At 40.0% G+C, this 19909-nt stretch overlaps 1 protein-coding gene across 5 annotated transcripts in view; it reads right to left on the bottom strand.

The window, feature by feature from the left end:
• The window catches only part of LOC134224211 (uncharacterized), a 362411-nt gene that overhangs the window by 11785 nt on the left and 330717 nt on the right, over nt 1–19909 (bottom strand). For 3 of the 5 annotated variants that reach the window (XM_062703507.1, XM_062703509.1, XM_062703506.1), the window contains exons 3-7: nt 6765–7056; nt 6173–6675; nt 4803–4968; nt 4509–4733; nt 4258–4438 (exon numbers count right to left, since the gene is read on the bottom strand). In XM_062703507.1, the coding sequence (XP_062559491.1) occupies nt 4258–4438; nt 4509–4733; nt 4803–4968; nt 6173–6675; nt 6765–7056 (1367 nt within the window). The remainder of the gene's footprint in view (nt 1–4257; nt 4439–4508; nt 4734–4802; nt 4969–6172; nt 6676–6764; nt 7057–19909) is intronic. The other 2 variants (XM_062703510.1, XM_062703508.1) reach the window with 2 other exon arrangements.

Raw genomic sequence — 19909 nt, 5'->3', positions numbered from 1 at the left:
TTTTGCCCTGAGTGTAGGACAACACTGTTTCCGAATAGTTGCAACACAGTGAAAATTTCACATTTAATGTTCAGTAGTGAAACAAGTTGTGCTACTTGGGGTAGACGGGGACGGACTACTACGCTACACGTCCGTTGGAGACGTTGGAGATAACCCATTAGAATGTGTGCGGCCCTATTGATCTACCAGTCTGGGACGGATCTTTCATAGCGACTGGATGAGGAATTGCAATCGATGAAAAGTAATCATGTATGGTGGTTGGGGAAGCGTCTAACAGAAATTAAACCTTTACAACTGAAGGATGGCGATGTTGGAAAAGCAGTGCGATATAAAGCTGGACTAGTCGAGGAAGGGTCCCTTCTGAGGCCAAGCTGGCAACGATTCATGTAGCCCTAACTATTGCGTTACAAAGAGAGCTAGAGGTATATCATATGGATGTATTAACGGCGTTCCTGCAACGCGAGCTTTAAGAGAAAATAATTGCGGCCATTCTTGATGGTGTCGATACAGATGAGTATACAGTTTGCCAGCTTCAGAAGTATGGTATCATGCAATTTCTCAATTTCTGAAAAATTGTAAATTTATTAGAAGCCAACACAGAGAAAGTTCTGCTTCCCGAGCAGCACACACGTTGCATAGAGGTTTATGCAACCTATATACAACTGAATTTGGTTACATTTGAGTTGCAGCAACCAAATCGGTCCGACTTGTGCTGCTAGGGTTGGATGATTGCAATACAACATGACCAGCGACATATAAAAACTTCGAAGAACACTTGTTTGGAGTTTTTTTGTCCAAGGAAATGAAAGGTTCGAAGAACACTTGTTTGGAGTTTTTTTGTCCAAGGAAATGAAAATGATATCATTCATTATTTGAAATTGTCGACGCAGACTGGGCAGTGTGAACAAAGGTGCTATTTTTAAGAGATGTCGCCACTACATTTAAAGTAAAGTCGTTTTTTAGTATGCAGGAATGGCAGGTTCTCGTCAACTACATAGCGCTGAAATGTGAAATTTGGGATAAAGGCAGCAAATAATAATAGTATTCTGTTTGCTCACTTTGATTTTCGCAGAACAACGGCGTTAAATTTATTTTATTCATGTTTCATACTGGGAATAGGCCGTTTACTTTAAATTTGTCAGCGCCATTTTGCTCAAGATGAACATGATGAGAGTTTCCGAACAATCACATACAGTTGTCGTTGCTGTATATGCATCTACACGTGTATAGGGGCACCACCTATGAACTGCTAGTACACATTGCGCATAATATTGCATTCGATGTTGCTTACACATGCGCCACGTAGCAGGAATCTTGAGCAGATTCAACTGCCTATATCCTATAGAAACGGTTTCTCATTTCAAGTATACAGGAACACAGTTGCATAGTCAATCAAGAAGGTGACAACGGTGGCGACATCTTCCAGAAAGGGTGAGTCAATTGCCACAACTTTATTCGCGACCATATTGAAGCCGGGCAAATATTTGTAGAAACTATCAGCACAGAGAACAGACATGGATGCTCGAACAAAATTCCGTAAAAACGTGTGTAAAGATTTAAATCGCACCTCAGCGCCCCCAACGCAGGCTGCCCGACATAAAAACTCAATTTCACTAAGTGATGGCGTTGGCATACATTTCATAAACAATGTAGTGCTGCCACCTAGGAGCGAGCCTAGGAATAAACACTAGCGCTAAAAAGTAAAACACGGCAAATTTCAACCATATTTATCAGCACACTAGCACCGCGCAACGGAGACATAACGACATACTTTAAAATGACCAGTACAAACTCTTACACAAGTGCGTGAATGAAGATGAACGTCTATTCTCTGTGCTATCAGCACTAAGAATTAGTTGGCGGATATTTTTATAAAAATGTTGGACGTTTTAAGAATCGAAGATCTACGACGAATTTTTGATCTCCACAATAGGATATCGGCAGTTGAATCTGCTCAAGATTCCCGGTACGTGGCGCATGTGTAAGCAACGATATTGCAAGCAACATCGAATGCAATATTATGCGCAATGTTTACTATCAGATCATAGGTGGTGCTCCTATACACATGTAGATGCATGTACAGCAACGACAACTGCATGTTGTTATTCTCTACTGGTACGACTCTTTTAGCCCTCGAGGATTTCTGTCCGGAACCCAGAAGGGGAATCCGATTAAAACCCCAGGCCACTGGTCTAACCTACGGCAGCCAACGGGGTGGGCGCGAAAGGCCTTCTTTAGGTCCTCGAGTTCCAGGGTCGTTTTGAGGAAGCGGGGAGGCGTTCGGATCTGGATAGCAACGGATTGTGGGTTAGTTTTTGGAACTTATATTACTCACACGGCAGTGCCGTGAATTGGACAGGACCGGCAAGTAATTCGGCCTAATTGACGGATCGGGTGGTGGTACTTCTCATGGAAACGCTAGCCTTTGATGAAGGGGGAGGGGTCCAATAACGTAGCTTGACAGGTTGGAGATGACACGCTATTGAGAGCGGCAGTGGCTGAGCTTGGACGGCTGATATCACGGCGAGAATCGCGATGGCGGCAGCAACTGTAGGCTAGCAGGGTGACTGGGCGACGCACTAGATCAGCGACAATTGCGATGGCGGTAATAGGGTGACAGGCTTGACAGTGGGACAGGAATGCTGATGGCGACGGTAACTGGGGCGGTAGTCTTGCTTAGCGGTGGGCAGGATTAGTCACGATGGCGGCGATAACTTAACCGGCGAATGGAGCGGCGACGGTAACTGGGGCAGCAGGCTTTCTGAGCACTGGGCAGGATTTCCGATGGCGGCAACGGCGGCGATAGCTGGACCAACAGATTTGCGGGGTGACGGTCAGAATCAACGGCAACCGTAAAGGTGACGATAGCTGGGCTGGCGGTAAACGGTCGATGGCCTCGCTAGCAAGCAGCTGATGGATTGGACCAGAAAAGCGGTTACACGATGATAAAATGAAAGCCGAAATCTATTGCTGCCACTCGATTGGCCGGTTCCCGAAACTTGGACCGAACTGTCCTTGATGACTCACGCACTATTGTTCGAATCGCACGTTTCGAAACTCGCTTCAATTTTGTTCTCCTTCCACGAAAAGAAAAGACTTCGCCACGAGGCTTCATATTCAACTCCTCCGAAAGCAATCTCCACTCAGAATCCCCTGTCCCCATCCATACAGTCGTCCAGGTATTTTTCTCCCCATTCTCGACATTCTTCGTGTCATTTCCCGACTTCCGTCCTATATTCTGTCACCCAGCTACCAACAAGCGCCATCTGTTGGGGAGTTTGTCATCCCCATTCGTCGTTGGTACACAGCAAATTGTTTTGAAAATTCAACGACTTGTAAAATTGCTGCTAATTCCATCAAACGAATTAACATTTGATATTCAATTAATTTTGACTGAGTTTTACAAGCAGGCACAATAAGATCGATTAGATATTGCGTCTATTTGCATGCTCCAAATATGTGCATGAAAATACATTTAAAATCCTAACATATTTGTATCTGTGTAGCACATGCCCGAGTAATAGGGTTCTAAAACCGTACCACCGTTCCATATACTATCCAAATAGTGAAAATCACGATAACACTTTCCTCTACTGCTTTCGAACTTGCAAGGTTACAATGTATTTTTTCGGAAACTCTTATCATGTTTTTCTTGAGCAAAATGGCGCTGATACATTTAAAGTAAACGGCCCAATCCCAGTATGAAACATGAATAAAATAAATTTTACGCTGTCGTTCTGTGAAAATCAAAGTGAGTAAACAGAATACTAACATTATTTGCTGCCTTTATCCCAAATTTCACATTTCAGCGATGTGTAGTTGGCGAGAACCAGCGATTTCTCCATACCAAAAAACGATTTTACTTTAAATGTAGTGGCGACATATTTTAAAAATAGCACCTTTGACGACGTCCTATTGAGTACCTACTTTCCACGGGGAACTCTTTTCGATTTTTCACAATATTCTCGGGTTGTCAGTTTAGGATCCACCGACCAGGTATTTAAAATTCTCTAGAAATGTATATAGGAAAGTCGAAAGTATATTGAGTCTTGTGGAACTCCTTGTGATATAATTGTCCTGAATTATATGATTCTTCGATGATCGTCATATCAGTGAGTTGGTGTCATTTTTGTTGTCTAGTTTTGTATCAAGAGATAATAATTATTTACCATTGAATTATGATCGCGTAAAAATTAAAAGCATTTTTTATATGCCGCAAAATAGAGATCATAGAGAATACCCATTGCCATTACTTACTTCCACTGTAGAGGGATACAACTGGAATCCGCACATTGGAACTCATTCGCGTGGCAGTCACTCTGACGAGTAGGATCCTCGCACACGTTTCGATCGTTGGAATCTGGATAGATATCGCAATCGAACGTCGCTGTCAAAACTTCCGAACTGGCAATAATATGCGCACATGGTTCCAGAATTGCTGTTGAGATGCGTTATTTGGAAAATTTAGGCTATGATTCGAACAGATATGGAAAAACAAAATTAGTTACATTTGCAGATCCTCTTGCAGGGACTCAGTGTTCCCATTCGGGTTGGTCGACATTCCGGCTCCAGTACCAGACATACAAATTCCGCAACACGCACCGAACATTTCGAGTTGATAAGGTACTGGAAATGTTCATACTCGATGTTGGTTAGCTGTGGGTTTTTGGAGGTTGTGAGATCGTAGGGCAGCACTGCTCTACACAGAGGTAGCGAGGTGGACTTGCAGATGCCTAGATTGATGTGGGAAAAGAAGAGGGGGGAGGCTTGTGAGTAGAATTGTACGTTTCGGGAAAGCTCACCTGCGGGGCTGTCTGTTGGCTTGTGTGCAGTACCTTCTTCGGAAATATTGAATCGTTTCAAACCTTCGGTGGTTATTTCGAACCGGGACAGTATGGGCAGCGTTGGGGAAACCTTTGTCCGGTACAGACTGGAATCCGTGGTCGACGAAGTGATGGTAAGGTTTTTCTAGAAAAGGTTTTCGGAGGTGGGATTCATTGGTTAAACACTATGTCTAATGCTTTTGTTCAGAAGCGGGTATTAATGAAGGTATGATAATGGTTGGCGTAGTGTTCAACACATTGAGTAGGGTGGGGACATTTTGGATTACACAGTGCAACAAAAATCGCTACTATTCAACGGATTCATAAATGTGGATATATGCACAGTATGTGAAAAGTTCAATTCCCAACGAAAAAAAGTGATCATTGGGCAAAAGTTGCACCTATTAGGTAACCAAGCCCGCCCAGTCCTTACTGCGATATCTAAGGAAACTGCTCCGTTTTCCATCTCACTGAACATATACTCATCTCATCGCAAAACAAAGAAATGCAGCACCAATCTTATCGATTCTTTTTGCTAACATGCGTGCTCACTGCTTAAAAATTCACAAAAATAAGAAACAAATGAATTTTCTTTTCATTGCTTTGTTTTTTATGAGATAAATGTGGGAGCTATGAGATGAAATGACGAACAGTTTTCGCCCGTTTCCAAATGTAAGTTTAGCTATATTTTTGTTGCATCGTGTAAATGAAGTGTGCATCCCACCTGCTGTCGTAGAATCGAACTGAAACGTGTACTGAGCATCTGTTTGCGTGACTGAGGGAGTGGATAGAGGTAGGAATGTGTCTGTGTGTAATCCATCATAAATTATTGCTGTACACCAGATTTCCCAGCCACCACAAGGGAAACAACTTTTATACACCGCAGCGTGAGATATCATAAAGCTCTTGAGGTGCACAGTGGTCCATTAAACAGCTTTTAACGCTATATATGTATGTATGTTTTTCTGTTACTAATCATCATTATAATGGAAATGATCCATTGAAGTATAAAAATTGAAAAACCATCAGTGAGAAAATGAAATTGTTATATGAAAATGCATTATCAAAGCGGCATTATTTTGTTTCTGAACCACTGTGACGTGAAAAGTTTATTTGGTGGAAAATGTGGAGGGCTCATGCTCCCGTATCCCAACACACGGATGGAGAAGGAAACGTTAAACATAATTGAAACAATAAATCACTTCTCTCTTCGTTTCAAGTTTCATCAATTGTTCGTTCAACCTCCTCAACAGACGCTCATCCTCTTCGATGGGAACGCCAAAATTATTTTGATGACCTGAAGTGAATCCGAACGATTGGCGCGAACCATCGTCCTTCTTTGGCCCCACCTGTCTGCCGTTGGAATCGATTCCAGCATCTATGGCCCGTGTCGTATGCTCGTTGATGGCGGCTCCGTGGTCCAATTCATCGTCATCATCGAAGTTCACCCGTGCCTTGGTGTAGTCCTTCAGTGAAATTGTGCTGGTTTTCCGAATCGGAGCACGGGTTGTGCTGCTGGTAATTCTCTCCACCGTGGCAGGCGTTTCTTCGCTCAAATTCTCATGCTCCGTTGATGACCACACGCTGTGGCCTTCGTTTCGATTTTGCTCGGTCTTCTTGACGAAAATCGCTAGCAAATCGTTGTTGAGGCCAAACGAGAATTTTGAATTTGGTGTCGACCCGTCTTTGGAGAATCCTGTTCCTTTGTCCTTGTGATCTCGACCGAAGGTGGTCACAGGGCCGCTGTCCAAATCATTCGTATGCGTAAAATCGTTGAAATCGATAGAGAGGTTTTCCTGTACATCGTAGATGCTGTGTTCTCCAAACAATGGACTGCTCATGATATCCCTATCTATATGATCGATTGAAATCAAGACGCAAAATGAATTACAAAGATTCTTATATGTAATCTTTTTGGGTTAATTTTTTCCGGATACTCACCTACAACCAAAAAGTAAACTACTAAGCCTAAAAGACTGCATATCAACAGTAAACCCAACGGCCATTTGATGAAGCGCCATATCAGTTTGAGGGCCTTCCACAGGCAACATCGTGAATGGGATGAAGGTCGGAAGAAGGAGTTTACAGAGGATGCACTGGTTAAGGGAGTTTGTGAGCCAGCCTTCCAAAAATTGTAGCTCTGGCGACTCTGGTGCAAATGACTGGGCAGGGAATTTGGTGCGGAGGGGGAGTTTTGGGAGGAGGCTGATGTGTATCCGCTGTACGGCGTGCCCTGCGAAGTAAACAGAATCATAAGAAATATAATTAGTAATAATTGGGAATTTTTATCACATTGTCTGTAATTTCTATATCCGTAACCCTTTGCACACACCATGGAACTATGGAAACGCCGTATAGTTAGTCTATGTATCATATAATGGAATGGAGTGATCCCCATCACTTTGGGTGTTTTTATCCTAAAACTGCCTGTCATACAAAAATGTATGCCTTGCAACAAAATGACAACTTTCGTGATCATTTTCCAAGGTTCTCATAGATGTGCAAAATTTATCCGCAGTACAAATAGCACGCGCTATCAAAGCATTTATTGCCAGAATCCACCACGTGGCAGCCAAATTTTTAACAGTGAACGTTCGCTGGTTTGGTTTTTTGGTTCCTAGTTGGGGCGCAATTAGCTCTGGGTTCAGCTAAACGTCAAAATGCGATGTCAAAAAAAAAGTTTTGTTTCCATGTTTGGCGGGATCGATACTTTTTGGCGCGTAACCTTTTTTTTTTGATCAATGCAAAAAGTAAAAACTTTAATTCACGAACGATCACGACGATTCTTAAAAAAGCATGTTAAGGACACTGTATGCTGTGGGGCCTAAAATGTGGTTGAGTTTGATAATTTTGCTCTGTTGAACAACCAACCTAGAATTGGAAGTCGCTCGGCTTCGCAGATTGTGACTGAAAATTTCCAACAAATTACATCCCGAGGACACTGCATGGTAAGTTTTGATACTTACATACAAAGAAGAGCATGAGCAGACGCATGATGACCGTACATTTCGTAGACTTCGTGATTATCCAGTACAATCGCAATTGCACAGGAGACTAGTGGGATGGGGCATGAGATTTTGCTCTCTAACCTTAAAATGCTCCATAGTAGCGCAGACCACAGACCTAGTGGTTCCCAACCCTTTCGGATTCACGATGATTGATCAGGGGTTTTGATGTTATTATATTAATTCAATGCAATCCAAATATAATCAAATTCTACTACAACTCCAATCGCATACCAATCCCATTTTATTCTTATTCCAATTCATTTTTACTACAGTTCTAATCCCATTCCATTTGAATTTCAATTCAATTCTTATTCAATTCCAATCCAATTCAATTTCATTTAAATTTCAATTCAATTCAATTTCATTTAATTTCCAATTCAATTCCATTTAAGCCTAAATCTGATTCCAATCCAATTCGAATGCATTTACAATCCAATTTAATTTGAATTCAATCCAATACCAATCCATTTACAAACCAATTCCAATTCTAATAGCTGCCTGATTGCATTCCAATCCAATTCCAGTCAAGCTTTAATATAATCCCAATGCAATTCCTATCCAACCCATATCCAGTTCAAATCCAATTATAAGTCAATTACAATCAAATTCCAATGAGAAAATTTTTAAGCTCATTTAAAGTAATGTCTTCACCTGTCATAAGACGAGTTTAGTAGGAGAAGGTGGTCGGTGTCGGCACCCTTTTGTTCTTAGTTCATAACTTCACAGCAAATAATTTTGAAAATTCAACGACGTGTAAAATTGCAGCTTATTCCATCAAACGAATTAGCATTCGAAATTCAATAAAATTTGATTGAATTTTACAAGCAAGCACCGTTTACATTTATTTCGATTTAAAAGAATAGTGAGATCGATTGAATGTTACGTTTATTTGCATGCTCCAAATATGTGCATGAAAATACATTTAAAATCACAACGTATTTTTATCTGTGTTTCTTCCATTAATTGAATAAAGTGGTGATAGGGTAAATCACTACTTGGGCCTATGGACCCGATTCCCGGCTCACTGCACAGAAAACTAAGGATTTACACTTTTTGGAAGCCGTAGGTTTATGGTTGATAATTTTAAAAAAGTCTCCCATGTATTTCGTACAATACTCAATATTTGTCAACCATTTATTTCACGCCTGAATGGTCCAATTATAGAAAATAAAAATGTACATTCCGAACAATCACTATCCGTTGCTACACCACTGAGCCGGAGTGAATCTTTCCACTTTTACAAAACGGTATTTTCATATAAACACCTACCTGAAAATCGTCACAGTTCTCGATACAATCATTGCTTGAAGCTGTTAATCACCACACAATAATTCTGAACTCACGCACTTTAATTTTTTTTATTTGTTTGTTTCACTAGAACTAATATAAACATATAAGAATACATTTAAAAAATGTATCCTCAAACCGAACAAAAATTCACCTCGGCCTAAGAACTTCTAGCCGCACCGTGCTGCCAGAAGGCCAGGAGTTTTTTTAGTATGAACAAAATCCTTCAACGTTCATAGAAAAACTATTTAATTAGGGTAAAATACCCAATAGTGGACCCCCTAGTAGCGGAATTTTGTTCTTCCGGTCATAAGGAGTAGATATTTTCAACATAGTAATTCTGCTTGATATCTAATAACAAGTTCTGCATCTCCTCTTCACGATACATACATAAAGCACTTAAATGCACGACGTTATTCGTTGAAATTAACATTTTAAAGTCCGACTGAATTCGCCCTATAGTAGACCCCCAGGGGGTCCATAATAGGAAATTGCTTCCCTATAGTCGACACTTCATTTGATTTTCATGTTTCGTTTCGGGACGTTCTTCTTCCCTATTGTGGACCCCCCAAAATATTCCTATAATGGACACTCTTGTGTTTATTTTTTATAGAATTGTAAAAAATCATCTAATTTTACTTTCCATAGCATTTCCAATGCATGTAATCAAATCATAGGACTGTAAGGTAGGTTCTCCCGATGGAATTTCAATGCAAAATATTTACATTGTGCTGTAATAATGCAAAACGGCTGGAGGGTCCACTATTGGTTGAGGGTCCACTATTGGGTATTTTACCCTAGTTGACTGTATCATGTTATTTGTAATTCTCTCGATTTCAAAAAGTGACAAAAATATAGCTTTTAAGCGTTTGGAAGTAATTTGGATGAGTGAATATATCTTTTCAACCAAATAAAAATTATTATAAATAATACCATCTGGCATCATGTCGGCGTTGAACGTGCTTATTTTTGTTTACGTCGCATTTTCTACCGTCCCGAGAGAGAATGAGAGTAAGTTGTTGAGAGATTGAGCGAAATTTAGCTTAGGCCAGGAACCGGTTTGGAAGTGGGCCGGAAATGAAATCGCTATGACTGAAATTAGTGCTGGACCTCGTTAATTTAAATCAAATAAAAGCTTTTTCAAACGATGTTTACCAAGAAAAGTTATTTTTAAGCAGAAGTGAACCCCATTGCAGTATTGCACGGCACACGAAATTTAGGAAAAGTTGCTTCCTGTCATAAATATCAACTAAATAATGCAGCCGCATGCATGTTAGGCCGGGAATGGGGTAAGAAACCCTATTTGCATATCAATGGCATAAGTTAATAACTGGTGAAAAAAATTGATTTATTCTATCTATTTGAAACATTTCAATAATAATTTTATTAAATGTTGATTTTATGCCTTTGAGAAAAAGGTGACCGGTTGTCGGCACCCTAATAAAACCATTAAGAACATAAGAATATGAATTGAGGGCGCTATGGCTGAAAATATCGAGATTTATTATGTGAATGGAAATGACATTAATAACATTAGTCACAATAGTCATCGTCATAGCACGAAATGCCACCAGTAGCGACGAGTTACATTGTCTTCATTGCTACTCTACACATCGTCAATGACGCGCACGACGTAAGCTTTCGTCGTGTAACCAAATCGTCATGACGACATCGAAGAACGAAGACTTCATACCGTTATTCTTCAAGCGGCAGCTGCCATGCGAAGATTTTTACTAATTCTTTGTAATATGTAGTATTTTCGCCCAAGGTTTTGATCCCATAATTCGATTTGGTAAATTTTTAATAAGAAACAATGAGACAGATTTTCCCGACGAATGCAAGTTGTTGCAAGCAAATCGGTGAGTGCATGTGTATAAAAAAAATGTACTTTAGTCATTATTTTTAAGGCAATAGTAAGATCGGGCCATTTCTCTATAGGAAGCAATGGAATAAGATTCCCCGTTTACTGTAACTTGTGGCAGCCCTTACTTTGCAAAACTTCTGAATTTTGGTCATTTGATCCCTAGTTTTGTTCCAATTAATTGGTGAATTTTAGTGTAGTTATGGATCTTAAAATTTTTCTTTATGGTTACTCTCGAACTATTTTATGGATTTATGGTAGTGTTTTATGGAACATTCAGAAGTTATTTACAGATCGTTTTTAATATTGTTTATGGATCATTTCTTATTGTTTATATGCAAAAGTATGTTTTACCGTAGCTTGTCGCAAGCAAATCGGTTAAGATTAGGTGCCCAAAAAATGAGTGAGCAACTTTAACTCGCCTTTTACATGAAGAAAAGTATTCTGATCATATCTTCTGAGCCCAGCCCCAGAAAGAAAGTATTTCGCCCGTAGATGCGCATGAAAAGTTCATCGTTCGCTGGTTGTTGCTGGGAGTTGTTGGGCAACCTATAAACATTCAACATGATGAAACGGCACACCGCCCAACGTGTGTCCATATACCAGAATGGAGATATTCCGCTTGAAGTTGCATTTTTGACGGACTTCGAGGACATCTTCAAACCTCTATAATGATGATAATCCACTCAACGTAATTCCATATAAAACAAAAAGGCTATTCCGCTTGGAGCCAAAAATGCTACGTTCGTCGTTTCGCTGGTTTATATAGCGTGTTTCTATGGACCAGAATGGGGCTATTAGAGGTCACACGGGCTTTAATAGAGGTCACACGAGAGAAATTCATCGTTACGCTGATTCATCCGTAAGTCTATACTCCAAGGAGTTCTTGAATTACCTACAAGCCTTGAAAGATATGATGTACTATCCATCGTGTTTCTATAATCCAGATATTCCATGGAGCCTTTGGATGATCTACAAACCTTAAACAAGATTATAACCCGTCTAGCGTATATAGGAATAGTGGTACAGAATATTTTTTCGTATAAGGAAAAGTGACAGCTGTATTTACTTTACCAAGAAGGCGTTATTAGCGTTAAGAGAAAATTCTCTACTTGCCAACTCCCTACTGCTCGCGGAATTTTAGTAGCGGAATCATTCCGTGGCCATTCCGAATCCTATCTAAATATTGGCACAGTGCTTTTCAGCAGCGTACTAACCTTTAAACGGAACATCATCATGTGTTTCGATCGATAGTTAGCACAAAAACAACGTGCTTATATAGCTCACGTATGACATATATTAAAATGTCCATACCTGATTTCTGTCAAAAGTTACGTCGGGGTGCCAACCTTGCCCTACTATTTCATTTAATTCCACCAGGTTGTAATTCAAATCCAACCCACGCCGATCCAATTTAATTTCGTTTCAAATTCAAATCAATTCCATTCAAGTTTGAATCCAATTCCAATCCAATTCCAATTCAGATCCAATTCCATCCCAATCCCATCCCAATCCCATCCCAAACCCATCCCAATCCCATCCCAATCCCATCCCAATCCCATCCCAATCCCAATCCCATCCCAATCCCATCCCAATCCCATCCCAATCCCATCCCAATCCCATCCCAATCCCATCCCAATCCCATCCCAATCCCATCCCAATCCAATCCCATCCCAATCCCATCCCAATCCCAACCCAATCCCATCCCAATCCCATCCCAATCCCATCCCAATCCCATCCCAATCCCAATCCCGTACCAATCCCATCCCAGTCCCAATACTATTGCAATCCCATCCCAATCCCAATAGTTCATAACAGAGTATGGTATCGAGATAGTCACTCCTGCTCGGGATTCCAATCCAATTACAACCCAATTCCAATTCCAAGAGCTATCCAATTCCATTCCGATTCCAGTCATGCTACAATATAGAATTCCAATGTAATTACAATCTAACTCATTTCTAATTCAAATCCAATTGTAATTCAATTTCAATCAAATCCCATTTAAATTCTAATCCAATTCCAATTCTAATTCAATTCCAATTCTAATTCAACTCAATTTAACAATTTAACTCCATTCCATTTTAATCTGATCCAATCCAATGTAATTTAATCTCAATCAAATTCCATCTAAAATCATCCAGATTTCGAGTTCAAAGTTTCCTTTGCAAAGATTTTCAAATAGTTAGTTATTGGTTATCATATCAATGGTTCAAAAAGGATTATTTTTTAAAATAATTTGAAGTGAATCATGTTATTTATCTGGTCTTGGGTGTGATCCGTACATAATGTATATTCCAACCCAATTTTAAATCCTATCTAGCTGTTATTCCTTCTTTATTATTTCTAGAATTCATACGGAATTCCTTTGAAAGTTCCTCCAGGAATTCCTTTGGGAATTCTTCCAGGACATCAAATTTCTCCAAGTGTTTTTCCAGGAGATCCTCAAGGATTTCATTTTGAAATTCCTTCAGGATTTTAATATCCTCCATGAGTTCCTCCAGGTATTCTTCCAATACTCCCAGAAACACGTCGTCCGGGAATTCCTTCAAGAGCCTTTCCTGGGATTCCTCCAGGAGTTCCTACGGTAGTTCCTTCGGGAATTCCTCTGGAAATTCCTTCGGAAGTTCGTCCGTGAGTTACATCGGGAACCAATCCCGAAACTCCTCCTTCACTCCTTCACTCAAGGAATTGTTTAGGTTTTCCTCTGGGAATTCCTTTAGATATTATTACTACAGGTGAGTTCCTCCGAAATTCTCTCCGAGACTTCTTCCGAGAATTCCTTTGGTAAATCCTCCAGAAGTGCTTCTGGAACTTCATCCGGGACTTTCTCCGGGACTTCCTCCGGTATGTCCATCGGGAATTATTCCAGGAGTTCTTTTGGGAGTTCCTCCGATAGTTCCTCCGGAAATTTCTCCAGGAGTCCCTCCGAGAATTCATCCGGGAGCTCCTCCGATAGTTCCTCCGGAAATTCTTCTTGATGTTCCTTCGGATAATTCTGAGAATTGCTTTGGGAGTTGTTTCGGAAATTCCTCCAGGAATGCCCCCGGATATTCCTCTGGGAACGCATACGGAAGTTTCTCCGGCAAATCCTTCTACAGTTTCTCCGGGAGACTACGATGAGCTGGACACGTTGTTTGTATGCCGGGAGAGCGTTAAGCGAAGAATATATTCAGTAGAGAACCCGGAAGAGGCCGTAGGTTTTGTGAAAGGCCACGTACACGATGGCTATTTGCAGTTGACTAGGACCTGGGGGCGCTAAACTTCAGAGCGACTGGAAGCGATTTGCCTATGATCGAGTCCAGTGAAAAAGGATTCTCCATTCGGCGTAGGCTCATATAAGAGAAGCTGTAGCCTATCAAAGGCAAAAAAAGAGGTATTTGTTTGATAGTTATTGGTTGAAACTTTTATCTGAAGTTTTCGTGTTATGGTTCAAGCAGGCATAATGAATTAAATGTTCTGATCTGTAACCGTAGTTCCGTCAAGACTACTTTTAAACTTATGCAATTGTACTCATTTGAATAGGCAAGTGTGTATGTAATGAAGTTGCTTGTACATCATGCAATTCGGAGGTTATAACCCATTCTGCTGCATTTCGCCAATGTCGTCCGAGGAAGGCAGTAACAAAGTAACAACTCGAGGGTACCGGAGGTCAACAAATTTATGAGAATCTGTTGTGTAGCCGGTTACATGGCGCACTGCCCTCCGACAAACGTTATGTTCCGAATGCATCCAACCATGCATATCATAGCGGCGGCCATCGAGGGGTATATGCACCTTTCGCTGCACCGAATGTTTCTGTTTTATCCATAGTCGGACGATAGCAGAAACAGGATGTTTATGTTTACATTGATGTTTTACATTCATATGAGCTATTGGGCTAATTTATTCACGCAGAGTGCAATTGGAGAGCTCCGCAAACCACGCGGAATCGGATAAGGTCAGGTTTCGCGAAGGAACGGAAGGGCCGGTGTAGCATTTTTGCGATTACATATTTTGGACTGAGTTTTTTTTTCGTTTCGGGTGAACGTGATGCATTTTTATTCAATTTGGTGAACATTTCTGTATTGGATTACCGAGGTAGGAGCTGTGGAATACTTCGTCTGTTGATAACATTCCTCCCATTTCTTTGAGGCGGACATCGTCGTGTAAGTCGTAAATTGTCGTCACTTGACAGGGTTCGGAGAGAAGATGCCAGACTTCAACGGCGGCAACGACGACGACGATGGGGATCGGGAGCATATGCTTGCGTGTAGGTTGATCCTATTTTTGGCCTTGCTGGGATAAATTTGTAATGCATTCGATGGCTGTCTTTTGGTCTTGTGCACTGTGCAGTCATGTGATAGTGTAGAGACCATGCGGCAGGAAGTTGATGTTCATAAAATTGAAATTGCGTAAAAGGAAAAAAAAATATCAATATATTTGGGTGAAAGCACTGAAGAGCGTGTGTAAGCTTATCTTGCAAGGGTTCATTGATATGCAGATTGGAATGAAGATTAAGTGCAGACTAATTGAAAATTATTGACTTGGCGGCTTGAACGGCTGTCTGTAGAGAAGAGTTATTTTATATGCTGGTTTATTGAGTACGATATGTAGTTAAAAGTCACGACATCTTGAAGGGGATTGCGGCAAGGAATCTCGCATGGCATGACGAATTTAATAGTTTCATGGAACATGCAAATGTGGGGCTTTTCAGTATCTTGAGCATTTAAATCATCAACAATGGTGCTATCTACGTCCTTAAATACATGCAGGCAGGAATACGAGGAGCAAATGATTGAAAACGAATTACCTTCTGCATTTCCACGAAGAACTCGAGTTGCTTCTATTTATCAGTGATGCTCTAGATGTTTTGTGGTTAGAATAAGGATGACTGTTACCATCTCATAGTTCCCATATTCATTGTATCACAAACAAAAGCATGGAATAAAATTTGATTTGTTTATTATTTTTGTGATTTTTCAGTAGTGAGCATGCATGTCAGTAAAAACACCCAACAAAATGGTTAATTATTACCCACAGCGCTGTAACGACCAGATTATTTAGAAATGCGGCACTTTTAAATGTGTGTATTTTTTTACTTTTTGTTCAATCGAAAAACTTTCTAAAAATGGATCAAAGCTTATATTATGCATCGTTTTTTCTAAGAAAGACTCCTCCTTTTCTGTTGATGCCGCTTGTTAGCCGGCGCACACCTTCTTTAGTCATGATTTTGTCTAGCTGTTTCCATCAATTCTCAATTTGGTCAATATAACTAATAAATGCTTCTTTTGTCTTCAGTTTCTGCTTAATAAGCGCCCAAAATGTCTCTATTGGATGGAACTAAGGACAATTTGATGGACTGAACTACACTTCCTTGCTACAATGGCAGCTGGCTAAATCTAGCCAAAACATAAATGGGCCATCATGGGACTGAATGAAGGGTAAAACCCGCTTTTTGACGCAGATGGATTTTGAAGGACTGTGCATAATTATTTTTCTTTTCTCTTCCTGTATGGTGAATATTTTGAAACCATGTTTGTGGAAAACTATGAAAAAACTGACCGAAAAGATAAACCATTCTAATTATAAAACGCTGTGAAAAACTTGCATATCCGACCACTTGGAACGCCACTAAGTCTAAAATGAACCCATTTCTCAATGATCTAGTTTTAGCGTAGATTCTTAGCGCCCTTGGCAAAATCTCTATTGGGCGTCCGTGTCTCCTGTAAGGAATACAAAATGTGCCATACTTGAAATTAAGTGAACAATTGGAATCTCACCTTAAATAATTAAGTTTTTTTGTTCGGAATGAACCACTGCGTCCATTACATTGCGCTTTTGTATCATACCCGTGTCATTTGTTTAGTGCAAGTCTTTCTGCTACATTTCTATTGAGAAGAAATGAGCTAGCCGTTTTTTATTCAGATGTTACTCAATGGGTCTCCAGTAGCCTTGCGAGCAAAGGTGTAGGACTGCCAATCCAGAGATGGTGACGAGTTCGATTCTCGGTTATCCAAGATCAATGAAAACGAATGATCCTTGGTACTCCATGAATCAGTACAGTTTTTTTTTTATAAATCACCAATACATATCTACTAGACTACAATTGTATTGCTCGCCCGCATAAATTAATCAGAATATGCCACGCTTCGGAATGCTGTTAGTTATATATGAGTATTTCATCAGTGAACAAGTGTGTCTGGAGATATTATTATTAATTGATTGCTTCGAGATGAGAAACGTGATGGAAAAACCGAGTAGAACATATCGACAAGCGCATTATTCAACAGATGTCATGTTTACCTTCCAGGACATTTGTGGGCCAGCATATTTATAGCCATCTCACATTTAAAAAAATATTGTATCTGATACATTGAACTACAGCGAGCGCGTTAAACTAACGACATTCTTTTATGTTAACGGACTTCGTGATCCTGAAGAATGGGTCAAATTCATAATCGAAATAAAAGGAGCAATGTTTCAGCGATATAAACGTGAAATTATTTCATTATTCAACTATTACTCTAATATGAATGTACAGGAACGATATTTTTCTTACTGTATGGTGCACAAACAATACGAATTTTTGAACGGTAAGGAAAAGCTTTGAAAGCGGTTATAAAAACCAATATGAAATAAAACATGTCTACAAAAATGAAGTCTATGATCGTTTTTATTTGCAATGGAATGGAGGTTTCTATTGGACTGGTGCTTCCTGAAGCTAGTTTTAAGGGCAAAAGTATTCATGAAGATCACTACGTTGTTTGGCATTGGTATGGCTTTCCCTCTATCATACGATGCAAATGAAGAATGTTGAATGTTCATTCTTTAGTGTCACGTATTGTTCTTTTGAATACAAGTTCATTACGCATATATGTAATTTACTAAATGACTGCACGTGATTGCCAATTCTACGAGTATTTAACGTTAAAAGCAATAGATTAACACACATACATGTTTCCAATTCGAGCTCTCTATGACGAAACAAACTTAAAAACCAGTCATTTGCTTCTCTCTTGATGTACCATGCGTCTCTTTGTCACCACTGCCATGCGGCTCTATATCAAAAGGCAATGCGTCTCCATATTCAAAATGCATACCTACTTACACATCCACTGTTGCTCTATATTGTGAGCAACTATAGGAGCTGGTTTTCACACATTGTTCTCATTCAAGGCCATTATAATAAGTCGAACGTAATCCGGAGGGGAAGTATGGTTTGTGTAAGTTGTGCATGCAACAGTAACTAGCAGAATAAATGTCAGTTTCGTGGTCAGTTTAACTCAAGCTCTAGATGGAGGAGGATTTGCGAATAAAATGTCAAGCGAAGACGACCAATTTTTCGACTGTTCCGATGGCGAAGGTGAGCAACTGAGCGAGTCTTGTGAAATTATTAAAACCCAAAGAGGTGGAGAAAAGCTGGCACACGATGGATACTTATATTACAAAGATAAGCAGGTATGTTGTTCCATCATAATTTTATGGAGAAAAAAAAACAATGAAATTTACTTCAATTACTACAGACTTCCGAATCATGTTACTGGGTATGCGTTCTCTATCGTGAGAACTCTGGACTGAAATGCCAGTCTCGCGCTAGAACGCAAGTACGTCGAGGAGCACATTATTTGCTATCAGCTGCGTCACATAATCATCTACCTAGTGCATTAAACGTTGAAACTGAGCGGTACAAAAATAAATTGAAGCGAAAAGCTCAAGAAAGCTCAGAACGCCCTTAAAAAATCATACGTTATAGTGCCGCGAGAGCTCCAGTTGAGGTAAGTTTCGCTTGAAATTACGTTCTACTGCCTACATGTAGGACAATTTTTTAATTTTTATTATATTTATTTATAATGACAGGTCCAAACCCAATTGTCGAAGACAGCACAGCGAAGAACCTGTGAGAGGCAACGATACCGTGAGTATCCAAATGATCCGGAGGACTACGATGTGTTAGATGAATCATATCTCAAAACCTTTGACGATCAACAATTCCTGTTGAAAAATATTGAAGTAGGTAATGGAAGAATCATGATTTTCACAACAATCACAAATATCAAACGGTTGAGCTTGTCTACCGTGTACATAATGGATGGTACCTTTTCGATTGCTCCTTCTACTTTCAGACAGGTATTCACCATTCATGGATGCGTAGGGAAAAAGTTTCTGCCATTCGTACTCATGCTCCTACCCAACAAGGCGGAGAACATATACCGAAAATTTGCGTTTGGTGAAAACTATTGCTAAAGAAAACAACATTCGTCTAAATCCGGATATAGTTTTCACAGATTTCGAGTCAGCGGAAATAAATGCAATTAAACGAGTTTTCCCTGGTACTGTGCAGTATGGTTGTTTTTTCCATCTGGTTAAAAATTTATGGAAAAAAATCCAGAAGCTTGGCCTTACTAACGCTTTCAACCGGAAAACTAAAATTCAGATGTGCTTCAGGCAGGCTGAAGCTTTAGCTTTCTTGAAACCTCAAGAAATTGCAGAAGGCTTTGTAGCTGTTCGCGATTTTGCTCCGAGGGAAATGCAACCGTTTTTTGAATACTACGAAAAGAACTACGTTGGAAAACTAATCACAAATGCGGATGGAACTGTGAAAAGGAAGAAAAAGGAAGGTTTATGCCAGAATTCTGGTCAGTGCACAACTTGACCTTAAATGATCGTCCTAGAACATCAAATGCCATCGAGGGATACCACAACAAAATCAACAGACTAATAGAAGGCATAAAGGATCAAAAGTTTTATCGCTTCGTGAAAATATTCCAAGAGGAGGAACAGTCAACTTCTGCTGACTATCTTCGTCATCTACAAGGAGACAATATTGAACGACGAAAGTCTGACAAGTTTTTGTTGAAACAGGAGAAACTTAAAACTGCCGTTGTTTCAAGAAGCGAATCACTGAACGCTCCCCTGTTCGAGCACATCCAGTCGATCGCAATGATCCT

This window comes from Armigeres subalbatus, chromosome 3 (genome assembly GCF_024139115.2).
Source record: "Armigeres subalbatus isolate Guangzhou_Male chromosome 3, GZ_Asu_2, whole genome shotgun sequence".
Lineage (NCBI taxonomy): Eukaryota > Metazoa > Arthropoda > Insecta > Diptera > Culicidae > Armigeres > Armigeres subalbatus.
This window is presented reverse-complemented; position numbering and strand designations above follow the sequence as displayed.